This window comes from Acomys russatus, chromosome 13 (genome assembly GCF_903995435.1).
Source record: "Acomys russatus chromosome 13, mAcoRus1.1, whole genome shotgun sequence".
Classification (NCBI taxonomy): domain Eukaryota; kingdom Metazoa; phylum Chordata; class Mammalia; order Rodentia; family Muridae; genus Acomys; species Acomys russatus.
Window position 1 is genome coordinate 59461282 of NC_067149.1, and position 21939 is coordinate 59483220.

At 44.0% G+C, this 21939-nt stretch overlaps 2 protein-coding genes across 2 annotated transcripts in view; both read right to left on the reverse strand.

Moving 5' to 3' along the window:
• The window catches only part of Smco3 (single-pass membrane protein with coiled-coil domains 3), a 25362-nt gene extending 22281 nt beyond the window's left edge, over positions 1–3081 (reverse strand). The window contains exon 1 of the mRNA XM_051155499.1: positions 2961–3081. The gene's annotated coding sequence lies outside the window, so the exon portion shown is untranslated. The remainder of the gene's footprint in view (positions 1–2960) is intronic.
• Art4 (ADP-ribosyltransferase 4 (inactive) (Dombrock blood group)) overlaps positions 1–6577 on the reverse strand; it is a 12805-nt gene extending 6228 nt beyond the window's left edge. The window contains exons 1-2 of the mRNA XM_051155497.1: positions 5794–6577; positions 2961–3669 (exon numbers count right to left, since the gene is read on the reverse strand). Coding sequence (XP_051011454.1) covers positions 2961–3669; positions 5794–5994 — 910 coding nt within the window. The 5' untranslated portion in view covers positions 5995–6577. The remainder of the gene's footprint in view (positions 1–2960; positions 3670–5793) is intronic.
• Between the last annotated feature and the right edge of the window lie 15362 nt (positions 6578–21939).

The following is a 21939-nucleotide window of genomic DNA, read 5'->3' on the forward strand; positions in this document are numbered from 1 at the left end:
TTGAAACTATGGGGCTAATATTCATATCATTTTTTGCCACCAGGATGAAGAGGGAAAAGAGGAAACTATTGACAGGCCACCTCTCCCTGGTCTGTATGTACAGATAGAGTAAGCAGACTAGACCTCAGTTTGAAGAATCCCTATACAACAAAATGGGGCACGGGAACAGAGAAGTGCTGAGTCTGAGGTACAAACAATAGTGTTCAGGGTGGGGTAGAGAGACTAGGAAATAATTTCAAGGTAGAGGCCGCAGCTGGCTTGCAGCTGATTGTGTGCTTGCACTCATATGTGCAGGAGGACCATTGTCCTGAATTGGAGGGCACAGAACTTGCTCCAGAACTACCCCTTAGCAGAGCAACTGGGTGGCAACAGGAAAGGGTGACATGGAACCAGTGACTTTTTCTAAAGAGAGTGTTGTTTTGTCTATTGTGAAATCTCAAATATCTATTTTTTTAAAAGATTATTTTCCACAATATCCCCAGAGCTGTTTTAAAAACACTGATCAATTAAATGATCCATTTCTTCTCTGTTTTTAAACTATGTATTCTGGTTAGTGTTTATTCAGCTTGACAAAAGCTAGAGTGATTTTGGAGGAGGGACTCTCAAGTGAGAAAATGCCTTTGTAAAATTGGCCTGGAGGTGAATTTGTAGTGCCTTTTCTCAATTATTGATTGACTTGGGAGGGCCCAGCCCATTGTTGGTGTCATCCCTGGGCCGGTGGTCCTGGGTTCTTTAAGAAAGCAGGCTAAGCAAACTGTGAAGGAGCAAGTCTGAAAGTAGCACTCCCTGGCTTCTGAGTCAGCTCCAGCATCCAGGCTTCTGTTCTGACCTCCCTGGATGATGGACTGACTCCAAGCAGGAAGCTGGAATAAACCCTTTCTTTTCCAAGTCGCTTTTGGTCATGATATTTATCACAGCAATAGAAATCTGACTAAGATTACTTATTTTATGTTGTGTGTATGAGTGTTTTGCCTGAGGATATGTCTACGCACCACATGAGTGCCTGGTGCTCACAGAGGCCAGAAAAGACATCGGAACTGGAGCTGGACTGAGTCACCATGTGGGTACTAGGACAGACCCTGAGACTTCTGGAAGAACAGTTTACACTCTTAGCCCCTGAGCTGTCTTTCCAGTCCCCTTTAAAGAGAAGGTCTCACACACAAACATCCTAGCCTCTCCTTGATCTTGCTATGTAACAGAAAGAGGGTGACTTCGAACTTCTGTTCCTCCTTCCTGCACCACCATGTCTGGCTTTATTCCATGGTGCGATTCTAGCCCAGGTCTTTGTGCTCGCCAGCCTTTGCCCAGCTGAGCTAGAAGACCAGCCGTGGATCTCTGGACCTCCTACATCTTTTTGTTGTTACTGTTGTTTGTTTTGTGCCTGTTTCCGAGATAGGGTCTTACAATACAGCCGTGGCTGGCTCGGAACTCTCTGGAGACCAGGTTGGTCTTGAATTGACAGTGGTCCATCTGCCTCTGCCTCCCAAGTTCTGGGATTAAAGTTGTGTGCCACTGTGCCTGGCTGATGTCCTTCATATTTCTGATGACTTCTTGTAGAAACAAGGCCTTGGACAGTCGGGTCTACCAGAATCCTCCTGCCTGGAAAAGGCCCATATTCCTTTCTCATGTACCCCCCGATTCCTACATCCTGCTCTCCAGACACCCCAGGCTTTCAAGACCCCCTGTGACATCACTGTATGTTCTCTTTCTTTCACTGAAAACCTCCATGCTCATCGCAAGTCCCACGTGGTCCTCTGTCAGGAAGCCCCACCTCACTTTCCCCAGAAACAGAGTATCCCCCCCTGCAAGGACCAGCCATAACCCATGGCTCCAACATCCGTTGTATCATTGTGGACTTTCAAATGCATACATTCATTTCTTTATTGTTTCTTAGGTTTTTTTTTCTTCTTTATTGTTGATCAGACCAAAATTCTCCCAGGATAATGTTTTTTTTTCCCTTTGATTCATTCTCTGTTGCCAAGCTGTCTAGTCATAGCAGAATAGGTTAATAAATAAAAAATTAGTAGGTGAAATTTTTATTTTTTTGTATTGAGAATTTCTTATTTATATAATGACCTTGATCTCTTTCCTGAAGAAAACCGTTTGATGGAGAAGGTGAAATATATATATATATATATATATATATATATATATATATATATATATATATATATATATATTTGCTTCCAATCAAGGCTTATTAAGTGCCTGTATTTTCCATGTAATACAGAAGGCAAAATCATCAATTTTACTTTTTACGGCTTGATTTCTAGACAACTGTGCTCTGAAAAATTTACATGAAGAATTTCAGAAATGCCACAACTCATAAACTTTAGGTTGGGTACCATTCTGAGTAATATGATGAAGTCTTGTATACTTTGGCTCCATCCCAATTCGGATGGCAACCATACTCTTGTCTAGTGTTTCCATAGTGTATCTGCTACCCTCCTGGGCCATTCCTTTCATTTCACCTCATCACAAATGCATTGTGTTGTGTCCCATTACAACAAGAAGGATGAATGAAGTATAATCAGATATCTTGGGGGTGGGGAGCATGAACATTTGAAAAGCTTTTGGCCTATTATAAATTAATTTTATCATAGGTATATGTATATATAGGGAACAGCTTACTGTATATGTAGGGTTTGGTTAGTACCTGAGGTTTGCAACCATCCTCTGCAGCTGTTGGAACACCGCCACCCCCGCCAGTGGGTAAGGACTTAGTGTGGCACCATTGCAGAGACCCCCCCCCTTTTTTTTAAAGGTAGAAGAGAGTGGATGGGAAATGAAGCAGAAAGTAAACTTAATCTATCAGTTCCTTCAGCACTGGGGGCCAGCTTCCCTGTTTTCAGCTAGCTCCTCTACTCCAAGCCCACTCAGGAGGGGGAGAAAAAAGCTTCTATAAACAAAGAGTGACCTAAGATTCTGATTTGTACAGATACAATTTAGAGCAAGCTTACCGTTCAGCAGCTGGCAGTTATAAGCGCTCACGTTCCCAGCAGACCGCAAGCTTATCAAGTCTCCTTTGGTGCTGTAGTTCTTACTTACGACTTCAAAGAACTCATAGGGGGGGATTAAGACTTCCTTCCTGAGAGAGAAGTCTTGCACAGAGACACCGAGGCAAGTAAAAATAGTGAACAGCATTTGGTTTCTAGACACCGGCATCTCTTCCTTTAGCAGGGAGGCGGAAAGGAACTGGCCAAATCGAATGGTGGAACCAATGTTGGCTTCCAAGTTCACATCCTTCATCCTCCAGTACACCTCGTAGCACAGACTGCCGTTCTTTGTGGGGCTTTCTTTTCTCAGCAGCTGGATGGCTGAGGTGAGGTAGTAGTGCAGATACTTGAAGTGGAACGACTGTCTGTACTGCCCGGGAGACCCCGTATCCCTGCTCATGGCCTTAGCAAAGTCTGAGCTCACATTGTGATTCAAAGTGTAGACCAAGATGGCCACAGGATGCACAGAGGTCATGCTCTTGGGGACAGTCTTCGCCTGGCTCAGCCAGGTTAAGTGGGCTTTATGCCATGCTCTGGAGTAATACTTATGAGTGTCTATTTCCTTCATAAAATAGTCTCCTTGTCTTAGCTCCTCCATGACCTGTTTGCTACAGCCTTGGTACTGATCATCAAAGGAACCTGGTGTCAAGTCAAGGTCGACCTTAGGAGCAGCCTATGAGAAAAAGAAATCTTGATTTGCATTATTCAAATCAGATGGAAATGAGGGTGCAGATTTTTTGTGCCCTACCAATGCTTGCTGAAGTATTTCACCCAGATCTGTCAAGCTGTGTCCATTTTGTAGACTCCATGCCATTCCTATGTGGGCTGAGATGATTATTATTCATAAACAGCACGGAAAGCTCCAAGGCTCATCTCCCCAGGGAGGAAGTGTTCTATACCATAGAACTCCCAGTAGTTCTGCATTTGAATTTGAAGAAATAAAATACCAGCCTTATGGCTTAATTATACTTTCCACTTCCTTCAGATTCTTCTGCCTCATATTCGCTCATGGAATGTTAAGAGCCGGGTGTGGTGGCTCGTTCTCATAATCCTAGAGTTGCTGTGAGTTTGAGGCATGCCTGGTTACAGTGTGGGAGCCTATCTCAACTCAACCAACCCAGTAAAACCAAAACACACACACACACACACTTTTAACTTTATATTTTGCTGTGCACGTGCACGTACATGGAGGTCAGAGGTCAAGGTCCTGGGTCTTCCTCTATTGCTCTTCACTTTATTTTTTGAGACAAGGTCTCACACTGAGCCAGGAGCTCAGCAGTTTAGCTGAGTGTTTGGCCGGTGATCTCTGGTGCTTCAAGGACCTGCCTCTCCAAACCCACTTCCTGCTACCAGAGCTAGCACTCCAGATGTGCATTCTGTCACCTGGATTTTATGTGCATTCTGGGGACTCGAACTTAGCTCCTCGCGCTTGTGCATCAAGCACTTTAACCACTGAGCCATCTTAAGCACTTGAACCACTGAGCCATCTTCCCAGCCACCCTATATACTAAATCTTTTAACTCTATTGAAGAAAATCCTTGAGTGATAAGTAGTGTTAGGTACTCTAAGGAGACTTTGGTAAATAATATTGCCTCTTGCTTACACAGACTTTGAAAAAAAAAGAAGAAAAAGTAAAGCAAATACGGAAGCTGAAATATTACTCTTCTTCCTCAAGAAGGCCACATGGGTGCACAGATCTTTGGGTCTGGTGGCAAGTTGGCCTACGAGTAAATTCCAGAGCTGGTCAGACTTGTGTCCTCAGTTGCTGGAAGTGCAAGACTGAGGCCTCTCAGGTAACATCCTGTCATGGGGGCAAAACACTTATGCTGTAGACATTAGATAATCAAGTCCCAGGGTGCAGTGCAGAGCCGAACTCCAGGAACTTCCAAATCTTACCAAGAAAGCACTGTTTGCAGGAGCAGAGTGGGCGAAGGGTGGGGCAGTGCCCAGCAAAGGCCCTCCCCTTTGGTAGTGGGGGGACTGGAAAGCACACCCTCCGTGGTGGGGAAACAGTTGAATATTGTCTAGAGAGTGTGGCCATGGAGCTAGAGACCTGACAAGAGGCTCACTGCGCTTCCTCGGCTCATTATTGAGAACCTGATTTCAATTACCTATATTAAAAACATGTTTATTTCTTGGCGCAGCAATGATGCCTTTCTCATGAAAAGGCAAGATTGCATCCAAGGTCAGTGTCATTGGGAGTGGAACTAGAAAACACACGATTGGGTATTTTAACTGAGTGATTTATGATGACACGCTGTTTAGTTGCATGCAATCTAGATCCAACTTTTTAAGACTGATTGAGTGATATTAACCAGGACATCAGATTTTTAAAACAAGCTTTCATTAATCCAGGCCAAGCCAAGAGTCACATTCTGTCAAGTAGCACAACGAGCTCCAACATATTTTTTTTTACATGTCACCAGATCGCAAATATTTGCTGTATCAGCTGTTATCATTCTCATTAGCTTATTTCTAGTATACATATATTTAAATTAGAATTCTCAAAACTTATGCCGTCTGTATGAAGTGGTTTCAAGTCAAATAGACTTATTTCACATTATTTATCTCATGGAAACAGTATTTTCATACTTAAAAGAATCAGGAATATAACTATGGCATTCACATCCATCATGTCAGGTTCATGAAATATAGAATTATAGCAGTTTCCATCACTGTTTACTAACATTTTTACTCTTAGATTGCCAGTGGCCAATTTTATAACTTAGGTGGCCACCAGGTGAACGTCCTATGGGTGTGTTGATCACAGAGAGATCAACGTCTTCATAGCCCCTACCTCAGCTCTCCCCACAGGTGTCTGACCAGCACAGAGCAGCAACAGCAGCAGCGGCAGCAGTAGGGTGAGCCGCGCTCCTGGAAGCCATGGCTTCATCCTGCGATCTGCAGTCCATGGTAGACACGTCCTCTTGGATCTACCGGTCAGTCGGCAGCTCTGGTGGTTTGTATCCTCAGCACTGAGTGGCCCTGAAAGCCTCATGCCGTAGCACACCCTAGAGCCCTTCTTTGACAGGTTCTGTTCAGGCCGTGTCTGCCGTTCTGCTCCTGCTGCAGCCGTGACTTCTGTGGAGCATCAACAACCGACAGACAGACAGCTTCCTCCAACGTAGAAACCCAGCTCCTTTGTAAAGTTGAAGTCTCCGCGAAAGAGCCAGATGTGAGCTGCAGATAAAGATTTCCGTCCGAGTCAGTTTCAAGTTTTAAAAAGGCACCCCCGCCCCCTCCCCTATCTAGTCAGCATTCAGGGAAATGCCACGGGTCTGTTCCAGGGTCAGGCTGTGCGGCTCAGCCTCAACTTTTCCCGGAATGGCAGAAAAGGCATACTCCGTTAGTGTTTGGGGCCAAGTCCCATTATCTGGAGTCCCAGGCTTTCGTTGGGAGTCAATACCAGCGGCGTGTGCAGCGCAGCTGTGGAGATGCAATCTTAAGGTGGGCCCGTGTTGGGCGGGCTCTTCTGGTCCTGCTGATAGCCCTGCCCTGGATAGCCCTCCACCAGCAGCACACGCTTTAAAAACTGTCTGTTTCTGCTGCTCTTCCACAGTGAGTTTCAAACATCCCCATCCAGAGACTATGGCTGTTGGGTTCAGAGCTTTGAACACTCGCTTCAGGACCTCTAACCATTATATTCTGTGATAAATCCCACGCAAGATTTAATTCCGCACCTCCACTGTTAGACACTTCCTGCTCAGCTCTCAACACCCTTCCCCTACTCTCAACCTTTCAGATTCTGCTATCTCACATTTTGTTTGTTTGTTTATGTTTCCTGCCTCTTACCTAACTGTGAAGAGAAACCAAATCCTGCTCTTGGAAATCCTGGTCCCGCTTTCTTTTTACAACATCTGATGTCTCTGAAGATCACGGTGGGGTCTCCCTCATTAGCAGAAACTTTTATAAGAAGAAGCACAAGTTATCCAAAGCCCATTGTTTGGAGGAAGACAATGTTTGATTTAAATTTTAGCTTTATACCCACCACCCCTCATGTGCACATGCATACACACACAGCAGCAGCAGCAGCAGCAGCAGCAGCAGAAGTCATAAGACTTTGTATACTGTTTCCCTTTAAATTACATTTATTTATTTGTTTAGTGTGGTGTGTGTGTGTGTGTGTGTGTGTGTGTGTGTGTGTGTGTGTGTTCCAACTTGAGTGTCTTCCTTCGTCACTCTCCACCTTAGTGTTTGACCCAGGCTTTCACTGAACCCGGAGCTCACAGATTTGGGTAGGCTGGTTGAGAAGTGTCTTGTCTCTGTCCTTTTCGTTGGCGTTGCTTTCTCACGTGAGTTCTATGATAATCAAACTCAGGCTCTCATGCTTGCAATGACAAGTGCCTCAACAGCGGAGCCATCTTTCCAGCCCTATTGATTAGTTTTTTGAGGATTCCCATATATCCCAGGCTGGCTTTGAACTCACTACGGAACTGAGGCTGACACTCAATCTTTGATCCTGGGCCTCTACCTCCTGGGTGCTGGGATAGCAGGGGCAAGCTGTCATAGCCTGCGTGGATGGTCCTGGGATCAAAGCCAGGGCTTTATGCTAGGCAAGCACTCCACCCGTGTAGCTACATCAGCAACCATCACCTTAATATTTTACTGTAAACATGTCCCCTCGTGATTTAATATCTATAGAAATGTGTGTGTGTGTGTGCGTGAGCAAGTATGGTTATGGTATGTGTGCACGACAAGTCCAAGCTTAAAATAAAGCCATGTTTATTGTTTTCTATTAACACCTAAAACTTGACAGAGTTATTTTCCTGGCTCATGATCAGAATGCATAGCAAGGCATTAGAAGTGGAGAAGATTAGGCAAGGATAAGCATCAGAAACACATGTCACTAAGACATGAATTTGGACAATTTCTTTTCTTTTTGATGGATTGGTTTTTGATGTTGTTGTTGTTTTTGTTTTGTAAGACGGGGTTTCTCTGTGTAGCTCTCGCTGTCCTGGACTCACTTTGTAGACCAAGCTGACTTTGAACTCACAGAGATCTGCCTGCCTCTACCTCCCAGAGTACTGGGATTACAGGTGTGTGGCTGGATTCAGTTAATTTCTTAATTGACTTTTAAAATTACTTCAAATGAGGCATATTTTACTCTAATTTATTTCTCTTCCTTTCTTTTTTCTTCCTTCCTTCCTTCCTTCCTTCCTTTCTGTGTGGTAGATAGACACACACACACACACAGAGACAGAAAGAGAGAGAGAGAGACAGAGAGAGAGAGAGAGAGAGAGACACTAGCTCCATGTAATACAGACCAGGTGCACATTACAGAGATTCACCTGCCTCTGCTCCCTGGGGGCTTTGATTAAAAGCATCTGCCGCCACAGCCAGCTACTCTGTAAGTTTTAAACTTATCTTTTTATCTTACAGCAATTTTGAACTGACAAGGAGTTTTGAAAAAGCACAGTGAAGCCTGTGTACTTTGCCCCAGTTTCTTCCAGTAGCTCCGTCTCATGAGCCATGACACAGTATTAAAAACAGAAAACAAATACTGGTGGGATGTGTGTAGTTCTTTGGAGCCGCAGGCACCATGGCGATGTAGAACTGGAGGCTGGAGAGATGGCTCAGTGGGTGGGAGCACTTGCTGCTCTTACAGAGGACCTGGCACCCACATGACAGCTCACAATGATCTGTCACTGCAGTTACAGGGGATTTTATCCTTTTCCAGCCTCTGCAGACAAAGGGTACACATGTGGAGCGCAGACATGCATGCAGGCAAAACACCCATACACACAAAATAAATAAACAGACAGACAAATGATAAATAAAAACAGAAGAAAGGCATAAAACTAAGTATCAGTGCACAGAGCTTCCTCATGACCTCTCCTCTCCACCATCCCTAAGCTCTAGAGATCAGTCTTCCCATCCTTGCAGTTTTTGTCACTCCAAGAACATTGGCTAAATAAATCACACAGGGTGTCATTAAAAACAAAACAAAACAAAACAAAACAAAACAAAACACCTTTTCCCACTTAGCACAATGTCCTTGAGGTCGCTGTGCGGGACTTATGTTTTGTGGTTGAACGCTACTCCTTTGTTCTGGTTCTATCGCTAATGAACACGCTGAGTGCTCTGTTCCATGAAGACCATGCCTACTCTCTCATTCTGTTTAATCCTGGTCACTGTTACTTCCTGGACTTTGGATTTTGAACCAGTGACTTAACATCTGTGTCACTCAAAGTCCTAGTGGGTTAAATGGGGGGATAAAATGGGTCCTGGGAGATCCACCCCCTACAGATTGTTCAAGGAATAAAAACAGTTGTTATTGAAATGACCAACTTTTGTTGATATGTACCCATTGGCCTTATTTTCACTTTTGTTTGTCACTGAGTCTTGAACATGCTTTCAGCATATGTCTGTGTGTTTCTCTTAGTTTGAAAGGCATAATCCAGGGAACTGACGGCTGAAGTATGAATGTGTATTTTTAGATTTAATGGCAACTTCCAGCAGTGTTTGAAAAATAGCCTCTTAAGATACTTAAAATTCTTAAGATTCCTCATTATCAGCTTTTGTGAGGAGGACATGTGAAGTGGGGAGAACTTGGTTGGAATCTGAGCATCTGGGCTGCGGTTTCTGAGCCACTCGGAGTGCTGTGAAGCTAGCTTTAAACTGAGCAATCTTGCTGGGCCTCAGTTTCCTGTAGTCTTGGGAAGGTTACTGAGGGTGTCATAGACCTGCTTTACTGAGAGGCTCTGCTTTGAACCCTCTTTGTTTTTTTCCTCATGTTTATTTTCTCAGCCTACAAGAGGGCTGTAAGAAGAGACATCTAACAATTTATTTATTTAGAATTTTACTTATTTTTTCTTGTATGAATGTTTGGCTGTTGTGTATGTCTGTTTGCCACATGTGTGCCTGGTCCCTGTGGAAGTCAGAAGAGGGCATCAGATCCTCAGAGGTAGGAGTTACAGGCAGCTGTGAACCTCTGTGTGGGTGCTGGGAATGGAATTCAGGTCATTTGCAGGAGCAGCCAGTGCTCTTAACCACTGAGACATCTCTCTAGGCCCGTATGTATGTATGTATGTATGTATGTATGTATGTATGTATGAATGAATGATCTAGCTATCTATTATCTATTTATCTATGTACCTATGTATGTATATATGTATGTATGTATGTATGTACTTACCTACCTACCTATCATCTATCTATTATGTATGTATGTATGTATGTATGTATGTATGTATGTATACTTACATTTACCTTAGGTGTGCCTACATGAGTTTATGCACTCCATGTGTGTGAAGATGACCTTGGAAGTCAGCATATGGCATGAGATCTCTTGGAACTGGAGTTACAGGCAGCTGTGAGCCATCTGATGTGGGTGCTGGGCACTGAACCTGGGTCCTCCGCAAGGGCAGTAAGTACTCTTACCCTCTGAGCCATCTCTCCATCCAGGAAGACTTACCTTTGCTTTCACTGTCTAGAGATGGCTGATGAGATGCAGCTCTGGGGAAGGTGAGTAACTTACTTACTCCTCCCTCCTTCACAGCCCAAAAGTCCTCCCCAAAGTCTAAATGACTAGGTAATTCTATTTTAACTAATCTAATTAATAGATCAATTAATTAACTTTGCGTCTGGATCATCACCCTTCCCCATCTTTCCTCCCTTTTCCCCTCCCCCATCCCCACTTGTAAAGTGCAGTCTGGGAAGAGTGTGTTAATTTTCTTACTGCAAATGCACTTTTACACTCTGCCCACTAGAGGGGAGCAGGAACTTTAATAACGGTTTACTGTGCTGACTCCTTTGTGTTGTGTGTTGGGGGAGGTAAAGGAAGTGGAAATGTTTCTCAGTGTGCTTTTTCAGACAGAGACGGCCTTGCTTGGAGTTTGGGGGGGGGGGCGGGAGCAAGAACTCTGTAGCCTTACATGACTCTCAGCAGTTCCTGTTGAGGTCTTGAATGCTCGTGTGTGTGTGTGTGTGTGTGTGTGTGTGTGTGTGTGTGTGTGTGTGTGTGTGTCAATTTAATCGTGGCATTTTTATTGCTAGAAGTCCATGCTATTGCCAGGAAAGCCATTTGGTAGAGGCCCTGCAATTTGATAGTCACAGGATTTTTTAAAAGCTATCTGTATTTTCACTTCTCAGTTCTCATTTACCGTCACAGTCCTTAGAGAATTGAGTGAAGCCGTCTGCTGAAGCTGTAGAGAAAGTGTCTTATGCGAGATCTGTTAGAAACAACAGCTGGAAAAGTGTTTGTTGAGTGACTAAGTGAGAATGACTTGGATGACTGTGGGAATGTCTTCTCCAAGTTTCCGGCTCTACAGCTACGTATCATCCCAATACATTTGTTCATTCTGGACAGACCTCCTTTGAAAATATAATATTTTTATTAATTCTTTGAAAAATTTTATACACTCTATTTTGATCGTATTCACTCTGCACACCCTTCTACCCCAGCTCCCTCCGAGAGCTGCACCCCACCTTTCCCTCACCCCTCCCAACTTTGTGTCCTTAAAAAAAATATCCCATCAAGTCTTTACTTACGGGTTTGGGGCCCTCCAGAGGAGTGAGGTTGATGTGCCAGTGGGACACACTCCTAAAGAAAAATACCTTCCCTTCCCTGGAAGCCATCAACTGTCAATAGCTTCTCATTTAGGGGTGGGGCTTCTCAGTCTCTCCCTGTTCCACGTTGCAATGTTGACTGACTTGATGATCTTGTGCAGGCAACCGCAGATGCTGGGGATTCAAGAGTGCAGTGGTCCTGCCACGGCCAGGAGATGCTGTCACACCCTGGTACTCCCTGACTCTGGTTCTTCTGGTCCTTCTATCCCTCTTCTGTGATGGCACCCGAGCCTAGGAAGGGATATGTGAATGACGTCAATGTCCCATCTGTGGCCGAATACTCCATGGACCTTGTCTTTATACTTTGATCATTTGTGGGTTTCTGTGCTTATCACTGTCTAGACAGCCTGTTACAGAGCCACACATAGAGTCCTTGGAGGGACCTGGGACCCAGTGCCCTGATGTTAGATGCAGGGTTCTTGCAGTTTCTCTTGCTACCTTTTATCTTGATCTTAGACTTATCTGTGATTATATTCTTCTGGAGCACCCTGAGTTTTATGTCTTGTAATTTTCAGAGCTTTCATCTTCTGATACAAGTTGACATTTTGGGGTCTGTGTGTCAGTTGTAATCTTGGTCCTTTAGCTATGTAAGATAACTGGTAGTTTTTAATTTTTGTTTGTTTGGTTTGGTTTGGTATTCTCCTCTGGGAAATAGTGCTCTTTGCCTAAATCTCCTTTCAACTCTTCTGCCACTATTATCTATGGAATGATCCTCAAAACTACGGAGCTCTCTGATTTGGGGCAGTTGCTGTGGGCATGTGAGGCTGCTTCACAGCAGCTGTCTATGATGTGCTTTGTGCTCTGGTTGCAGTGTGATTTTTTTTTTTTGCCAGCTACGGGTTGTTTCTGTGCTCTTGTGGCATTTGTAATTCTGGGGACTTTTCAGAGGGTATATAAATGACCAAGAGGTGGGGGCAGGGTTGTTGGTTGGTGGCTGTTAGTTGCCATTGGTTGCTGTTGGTTGCTGCTGGTCGTGGTTTGTTAAGTAGTCATGTGCAAAGAAAGAAGAAGAAGAAGGAGGAGGAGAAGGAGGAGGAGAAGAAGGAGGAGGAGGAGGAAAGAAAAAGAGGAGGAAGAAGAAGAAGAGGAAGAAGAAAATAGATATCCTGATAGTGAAGATCAAATTTGCCCCAAGGAACTCAATGCCCCTAATCAGCAAGGAGTAGACTAATGATAACATGACCCTTGCATGACAAAGCCTGCTAAGGGCCCCGAGTAGACCAGGAATGCTGAGATTCCTCAGGACCCCAAACCCCACACTCTGCCCAGGGCACAGAAGCACACAGCTTTATGAACACAGACCCCAACATACCCAAACCCATACCGGGTTCAGAAGCTTGGCAGGCTGCTCAACAGAAGACAGTGTGTGTCCATTTCAGGCCTCGCTGACCTCAGACTCTTTGTTTGGGGCACAGCATCCAAAACTCAAGAGAAATTTGTGATGCACATGGCTAAGTAAGACATTTACTCTGAATGCAATTAGTTGCCAAAATGTGCGGGAAATTGAGGGTCTCTAGGCAACAAACAAGGAACTTAGACTATTGTTAAGAGATAAAGCGACCACACAGAAATATAATCAGAGCTGAGCCAGATATGGGAGCTGTTAGACAGGAAGCGACACCGCGCCGTTCCCACGTTCTCTGGAATCTTATGCATGCGTTTGCTTCATTTTCTCTTAGGTTTCCTTGCAGCTTCTCTAGACTCTGAAAACCAATTTCTTCCAGCTCTTGTGGCCCTTAGAGATATCTCCACGGACTACAGCAATGAAATATTTGCATCCTTTTTGTTCGAAAGTTTAATATTTATTTTTGTCACAGGGTCTCATGTAGACCAGCAGGCCTCAAGCTACCTAAGTAGCTGACTGGCCTTGTAACCCTGATCCTCCCGCCTCTGCCTCCCAGATGCTAGAATGACAGGCTTGTGCCACCATGCCCACCCAATGGTGGGTTATTTTAAAATACCTAATTTGTTTTAGAACTTGACACCTTTTTATTGCCAAAACTTAGGTCCCATAAAGCTCAGTAGAGACAAGAGCTTTTGTTTTAGATGCTTTTGAGCTTCCCTGGTGAGCTCAGTAGGACCTTAGAGTTATCATACAGTTGGCAGCAAATGTGCTAGCAGTTATGTTAACCATGCTTTTAGGTGTATATACAGTGGGGGAAGTAGGTGGTACTTTAAAGGCTTCTTGGCTTGGTCTTGCTAGCTCAATGGGTTTCCTTCCACTCTGTCATGGATGTCTTAAAGATGCCTGTATTTGTTGTTGACCCTATAAAATAAATTTATGCAGTGGATTATCTAGCAAATAGAGGCTTATCAAGTTTAATACATACTTGATTGTAAATGTGTTAACTGAAAGACTTGATGCTATTATACTAGGGTGGAAAGAAGCAAGACATATTTTAGCTGAAACATAATATGGTTTTTCTGGTCTTAGTGTGTGGTTTCATCGCCTCATTAATAGCAATTTTCTTCCCTTAATTAAAAAACATGTCTTTAAATGTTGTTTCAGGGTGGCAGGTCTTTGGGCAAACCCCTAATTGCTGTCAAGGAAAACATCATTTTGCAGCCGATGTGTGTGCTGCGACCGCACAGTTACGCTTTCATGTAACTTGTGTACAAAGCTGTACTGTAGTGTTGAGAAAGGAAAGTTTTGGTCAATCTGGTGCCTCTGGAGTCTGACTGCATTCACATAAACATTGACATTTTGTGACTAATGAGCAGGAAGAACAGCTACTCACACCCAGGGCCCAACTTCAGCATTGTTCACGTATTGACCATGTAGAATGGCTGGCTCCTGCTCTCTCTGTGATTTGAACTGTGACTTTCCAGAGCTGGCAGGGGAACAGGATACACAGGGTGCATGCCTGATTTCTGCTCGCTCATGTGTGCCTGACCACCTTCAGGCTCTTTTGACGTTTAGCTAGGCTTTCAGGTCACAGGGGTAGGTGACTTTTAAGAAGCAGTCATCATGGAAAATTCCATAGGGTACATGAGACTGGCTGAAGATTGCTCACCAAGTGGAGATATTTTAACAGGGGCATGAATTGAGGAAGCTGAGACCAGATTCCATTTTACCTAGGAGTGCTGGAAGGTGGGAAGAGAGACAATAGGCAGGATTTAAAAAAAAAAAAAGCAATCAAATTTAGTGTAAAAGCATTTGAGGGGGCTGTAGAGATGGCTCACTGGGTAGAGCAGTTGCCTCTTTTTCAGGGGGTCCTGGCTTGGTCCACAGCATTTACATAGCAGCTCACAGCCACCTGGAATGTTAGTTCCAGGGGATCTGACACACTCTTCCGGCTTCTGTGAGCACTGCAAGTATATGGCACACATACATTATACAAGCAAACATTCATACACATAAAATGAAATAAACAATAAATACTTTAAAAAAGGATTTGTTTTAGAAAATACACACACATATATATATGTATATATTCATATATATATATATACATACATACATACACAGGGGAAACCATTATATTAAAGATTTGTGCTACAAATGTAAAGCGTAACAAAGGTGATTTGGGATCTGTTAACAAATAGCTGCTGTTATGTTTATTTAATTTAATCTCTGTGGTTTTGAGGGTTGTTCCTGGGCCTCACCTCTCATAGGTAAGTGCTCCACCACTGAGTTTTGAAGCTTTCAAGCTTTCTGCTGCCACTACATAGATAAGCATGAGCTTGAACTTCCGATCCTTGTGTCCCCACCCCCTGGATGCTGGGATCACAGATCTGTGTCATCACGGCTGGTTTTTACGCAGTGCTGGGAAGTGAGATCAGGGCCTTGTGCATGATAGCTGAGCATCCTAACAGCCGAGCCACGTCCACTAGACGCTCTGGCCACCGACTTAGTTTTAAGTCCCTTTGCTTTTTGTGTTCCTTCTCTGGACACAGTACCTGATCTCCAGATCTCACGGTGTAGACACCTGATCTCCAGATCTCATGGTGTAGACTCATGAAATGAGCAGAACACAGACAACCATTCTGATTTAAGAGATGTGTTGCCTTGGACTTCCAGAAAGGTGCGTGTGTGGCCTACATGAGGATGGCCTGTGGGGGGCGCCACACTTCCAACTTTAGACTTCTCCCCCCTAGAGGTGAGACACAAGACACAAGGGTCCTGAGTAATCCCCAGTTAAGCTTAGGGAGGAATGGCTGGGAAGAAAGGTGATTTGCATCGTGTACCTTGCAGGAAGGAGCAAGTTTTCCAGCCTAGCCTTTCCAAAGAACTAAAGAACATGCTAGGCGTGGATGGATTGTGGCAACAAAGCAAGGAGTGAGGCCACCAAACGGGGACCGCCCAGAGGCTGTCATGTTGGTGCAATCTCTGTCTCCTAATGTGCTTTGTAGTTAGTTTTGCAGTTGAGGCCACAAGGAAAGCCTTTTGTCAATTTTCTTCAAGAATCCACCTCTGGGCACCTGCAGGAGCACAGCAAGACCACCTCTTTGGTGGATAGGAAGCTGTTCTGTGGGGTGGCCTGGTGAGAACGCTTTGTGAAAGCCAGAATCTCATCAATACGGACCCTGCAATGATTATGTAGAGCACGCAGGGCTAGTTCAAATGCTTAAATGTCTACAACTTTAGTTCACCTTGCCAAGTTCTTATTTAGCCTCTACAAGTAATGCCTGTTCACCTTCAGTGTGAGGAAGACACGTGACAGCATTGTTCAAATTGTAAAGTGCACGCACGCCAGGCAGGCAGAGGCCTGAAGCCGGGCTTTGAAGCTACCTAACAGCAACAGTAAGGCACTCAGTCCAGCTTGGAGAAAACCATGGGCAGATGTTGGTTTGGCTCAGAACCTTCTTTTCATCTTTCAGGTCACAGAGTGCAAAGGGGAAAAAAACCCTCTGTAAATATTTTTATATTTTGAAGCACAGTTTTGTTTTTCCCTCTTGCAAAATTATTTGATTTTGCCCAAAAGTTCTAGTGCGTTCTAGAAAAGAGATTGGCTGCTTTTCAGTAGAAAATGATTTCTTTCTCTTCATATGCCTTTTCTTATATTTTAAACAAATTACTAGCATATTTTAATTATGCTTAATGATGACATCCATTATGGCACTTTTATACACAATGTGTTTCAGTCATATTCATTTACCCGGTTACCCTCTTATGTCCCTCATTAGTCTCATTGCTCATCTTCTTTCTGCTTCCATGTGGAGTGTGTGTGTGTGTGTCCCAGTGAATTTCATTGAAGTTGTTTATAAAAACATGGGCACCTTGCCAATAGCTGCACCACTGATCGGAAAGTCTCCCCCTCCCCTATTAAATATTTTCAGGAAGGGGCAGAGCCCATGAGCCCCTTCTCCTTTTGTGAGGAGGTGTTGGTGGGCCCAGGCTTCTACATGGCTTATTCAGGAAATCATAGCTGCTGTAACTAGACAGTTCACCCATATGGCTGTGATTTCCAAGAATGGCTTGTCAGAAACTGAAACCTGGGCAAAGCAGGCTTTCATTCTCAATATAATAAAACAGAATCAGGCATGGTGATGCACGTCTGTAGTCCCAGTGCCCTGGGAGGCAGAGGCAGGAGGATCACTGTGAGTTCCAGGCCACGCCTGGTCTACAACATGAGTCCAGGACTGCTAAGGCTACACAGAGAAACCATGTCTAGGGAAAAAAAAAGAAGAAAGGAAGGAAGGAAGGAACAAAGAAAGAAAGAAAGAAAAGAAAGAAAGAATCCAGTCAGTTGCATTTCCATGGCTTTTTCTCAATTCCTTTCACAAAACTCCTTAAAACCTCTTACCCTATCAGCTAAAGAGTACTGAGGCATGTAAAGCTGACTCCCAGAGCAGTCTGGCTTTAGCCAGTCTGTGGCTTGCCTGACCCTCAGTGTCTATACTCCTCAGGGCTGGAGAAGCAGCTCAGCTGGCAGCGTGCTTGCCCGACACACACAAAGTCTTGGGTTTGAGCCATATCACCACATAGAACCGGGCCTGGTATCTCCCACCTGTGATCCCAGCACCTGAGAGGTGAAAGCAGGACAAGCAATAGTTTAAGGTCATCCTCACTTACATAGCAAGTTTGAGAGCAACCACAGGCCACAGGATACCTTGTATCCAATGAGAAAGTCAGTTTTTACACTCTGATCAGCACAACAGCACCTGTTTTGTCTATTCCCAGGTAGGCTGTTAGAATGAATCAAACAGTGTATATGCCAGCACTAAGGAAACACAGCCTTCAGGGCTCAGTGACTGACCACCACATAGCTAGCATACATGAGTTTAATTTCCTAAATTGGCATTGTTATCACCAGGCACACACACACACACACACACACACACACACACACACACACACACTCACACACACACAGAGAGAGAGAGAGAGAGACAGAGAGACAGAGAGACAGAGAGAGAGACAGACAGACAGACAGAGACAGAGAGAGACAGAAAGAAAATATATCCAGGGATGCTAGGGCCCAAAGTAAAAGGATTAGAGGTTTTCTAGGTCTTTTATAGTGGGGTGTTTCCTGGATGACTCTGAATCTATCCAAGCTGTCATTGACTGGTCATCATGGTAGATAATAATACATATTTGTTAAATAAGTGCCTGAAAAACTAGGGAAAGGAAGAGTAAGGAATTGGGATCCATAGTGGCTCTAAAAAGCATTCTACAAGACGTTGAGCAACACTGGTTGAGAAGACCATGCTACCATGAATCTTGCAAATGAATCATAATCAGTCTCAAATATATGCTTTTACTGGAGGATCATGCAGAATGTTACACACACACACACACACACACACACACACACACACACACACACGTGCATGTGCGCGCGCACACACACACATGCACATGTACATGAAAAGACATACAGTGACAGCAAAGTCTAAAATGCTGTGTGGGCATACAGCAGCTTCTGGCAGAATACCAGCTAGAACTCTGTTCCTCTAAATACGCCACTGGGAAATAACGCTCTTATTTCCCCTGCGTCTTCTTTCAGTTCTCCATCCCCTGTGTGTTCAGGAGGGATGAGTGCAAACTGCCCTTAGGCTTCTTCTAGACTTTATAGTTTTAATGTCACTATGCTGGATATTTCTGTTTTTTTTTTCCCCTCTACACATATGTATTTACCTGCACAATGAAAAAGAATGCCCTCTCTCTCAACTCTGTATTTCTTGGTACACTGTAGTATTTGGGGCCCATCTCACTGCTGCAGGCAAATCATAGCACTTAGAATACTTTTATAATACAGGAACCATTGCCCTTTCTGAACCTTTCCAAGATTTCTCCTAAGGAGTCAGAATTCTCACTCAGGCTGCTTGAAATCATTCATGTACGTTCACATTGTTTCTTTACTTGTTGGCAGGAGTGGCCATTACCCTTCCTTGGAAGGTGAGGGACAAGCCTTGTGTGTCACTGTCCCCAAAGTAGAGGATCAGAGGGCTTCTAGACAAACACTGCAAACGGCATCCTGCTTTAGCCAAGTGAGCAGGGAGTGCGTTTCCTGAGCGGTATTTTTCAAAGCATAACCTCATGCTTCTGCAACCCCAGATGATTCAGGTCGCTGGCTTTCATGTTTGCCTGGTTCACTTTCAATGCCTGAATTCAGAAAAACGAGACATGGAAAAAAACCCCTTGGGTCACCCAGGTCATTTCTCTAAAGGAATTAACAGATACATCTCATAGAACACAGATGCCTCCTATATATGCCAGCATACTAGAGGGGCAGGAGGCTCCATTTTCTTTCTTTTTTTAATTGGCACTTCCATCTTTATTGAAATACAATCAGTAAAAATGAATTATAGCTGAGTTATATAACTTGATGTAGGATATGCATATACATTTACAAAATAATTTCCAAATCACTCCATGGTGTATTTTAAAGTAAATCCTATGTGTGAAACAGACACTCTGTTTTCACATTCTTTCACCCCAGGTCATTGTTATCCACCTCACCAATCTCTAGTCACTTTTAACTCACTCTTATACTTTGGCCTTTCCTCTCTTCTTTCTTTCTTTCTTTCTTTCTTTCTTTCTTTCTTTCTTCTTCTTCTTCTTCTTCTTCTTCTTCTTCTTCTTCTTCCTATCCCTCTTCCTTCTCTTCTTCTTTTTCCTCTTCCTCTCTTCCTCCTCCTCCTTCTTTTCCTTTTTGAAGGTTTTTGTCTTGGCATTTCTCACCACATTTCTAGGTACATTGTATTGTTTTAGTAATAAAATTCCACAGATGTGACTTAACACAATAGCATGTATTAACCTATAATTATGGCAGTCATAGTTGAAACAGGCCTGGCGACACTAACACCATGAGCCCAGCAGGGCTCCATCCTCTCAGAGCAGTGGTTTTGAACCTTCCCAGTGCTCTGGCCCTTTAATACAGCGCCTCATGTTGTGGTGACTTCCAAACAAAATCATCTCGTTGCTTCCTCATCACTGTAATTTTGCTACTGTTATGAACTGTGATGCAAATAGCTGTGTTTTCCGATTGTCTTAGGCCACCCCTGCAAAAGTGTCATTTGACCCTTAAGGGGTCGAGACACACAGTTTGAGAACCACAGCATTACACTCCATTCTCGCACTAGCTCCATACAGGATGCTCCAGGAGGAGCTCCCCCAGGATTCTTCGGGTTGGTCTCTTTCCCAGGAAAAAATGATCATGGAGAGGCTCTAATTATTCCTGGATGCTGTGCTGGTGTGACGGAAACACGCTTTTCAGTTTTCAGGTAACAGAAGACTCCTTTCTATCTGTATAATGTTTCCTTGGTATCAGCTCTGGGCGGCAGTTCACACCTCCCACAAAGCCATGGTCTGCAAAGGTTAGTGGGATTAATATAGCCACTGTAGCTGCAGAAGTTGCAAGGCCACCATTAATGTATGCTGTCTCCCTCTTAGGGCCTCCCTGTTCTAGGTTTCCCTGAAGTTTAGCACGTCTGATGACCCTGGTGTCTAACTTATTGAGGAGAGAGAACCCTATTCTTGAAGGTGGTGGACTTAGGTCACCTCATCCTCCTTTGAGTTTGCGTAGTTGTCCATCTACTGTCAAAGCTCATTCGAGAGGTAGCAAGTGATGCAGCAGGGTATTGTCCAGTGCATGCATCAAGGGTGTGTTTGCTGCTTCTCCGGAAGCCCCACCTTCTCCCGATGAACGGAGCTGATTACCTGTGAGGAAGATGATGACTTCTTTTGCTACCCAGCCTCCCAAGTGTCTCTGGAGTTATGTGGAGCTCTTTCTGTGCTCTGTAGCAAGGGTTTGCATTCTATAAGAGCCAGCCTTTTCAGATCCATTGATCAGAATCCTAGCATTGAAGACAGAAATGGCAACAAACCCAGTCTCTTTTGCTCTCACATCTCAATTGCTGCCTCACACATTCTACTCATTAGAAACACTGCCACAAATGTTCGCTGGTTTGAGGCGGTAGCCATTCTACTTAGAGGTACTTAGTTTGCCTCTACAGACTGGGTCCACCTCTTCTGCTCCTAAGTGACACAGAAAGCTGGGAATTAATCAGCGGTAAGGGGACATGGAAGAAGCTTATCTAGCAACTATCAGACAGATGGTAGCATCTGTTCAGAAGAAGGCCTCCAGGAGTGAGGCAGAGACATGGATGATGAAGAGATAAACAGAAGTGGCCCAAGCATGGTCCCCTGTTAGGGATCCAAATAGATTTGGCATAGAATTGTAAATCATTAACATTTTATTTTAGTTAACTTTGTTGAGTTGAAGAAGAGACAATCATAAGACCAGAAAGTGCTAGGGATCTTTATACCTTGTGTGTTGACCAGCTTTGGGATATGAGTTGCTTTGGGAAAAGGTTTTGACTAGGGCAAGGTGACTCACGTCAGGTGGGCGCCTTCACTAACATGTGCACCCCTCCCACACTGAACACATAGTTAAAAGTAAAAAAACAAATCTTTAGAAAGAATGACAAAGATGTACTGTGAAATGTACCAACAGTTGTTATCTCAGTTTCCTCTGATTGTGACCTTGTTTTCCAGAATAAGACTCTGGGTGAAAACAAGCCCCACTGTCTGAGGCAGCTGAGTCTCAGGGGCTAAGGAAGGCCAGCTCCAAGGCTGTGGAAGCAGTACATGTTGGTGGAGGAGACTGTCCAGCTGCACTGCCGACAGGAGACTCTCCCACATGCTGAGCTGCCTGCAAGTCGCTTGGGATGGGCTATTCTGTGATGAAACTGCTTTGGAGCTGTCTCTCCCCCTTTAAGTGACCTCTTAAAGCTGAATCGCATAGACTATTCACATATGTGATTACGGACAAAGTTAGACTGAATTCTGCCATCTTGCCATGTGTTTTCCATTGTTGTGTTTTCATTTTATTTTTACTTTTCTACATGGCCTTGGTTCAGAGGTGCTTTTTTTTTTTTTTTTTTTTTTTTTTTTTTTTTTTTAATGTGCAGAGAGATGGGAAACAAA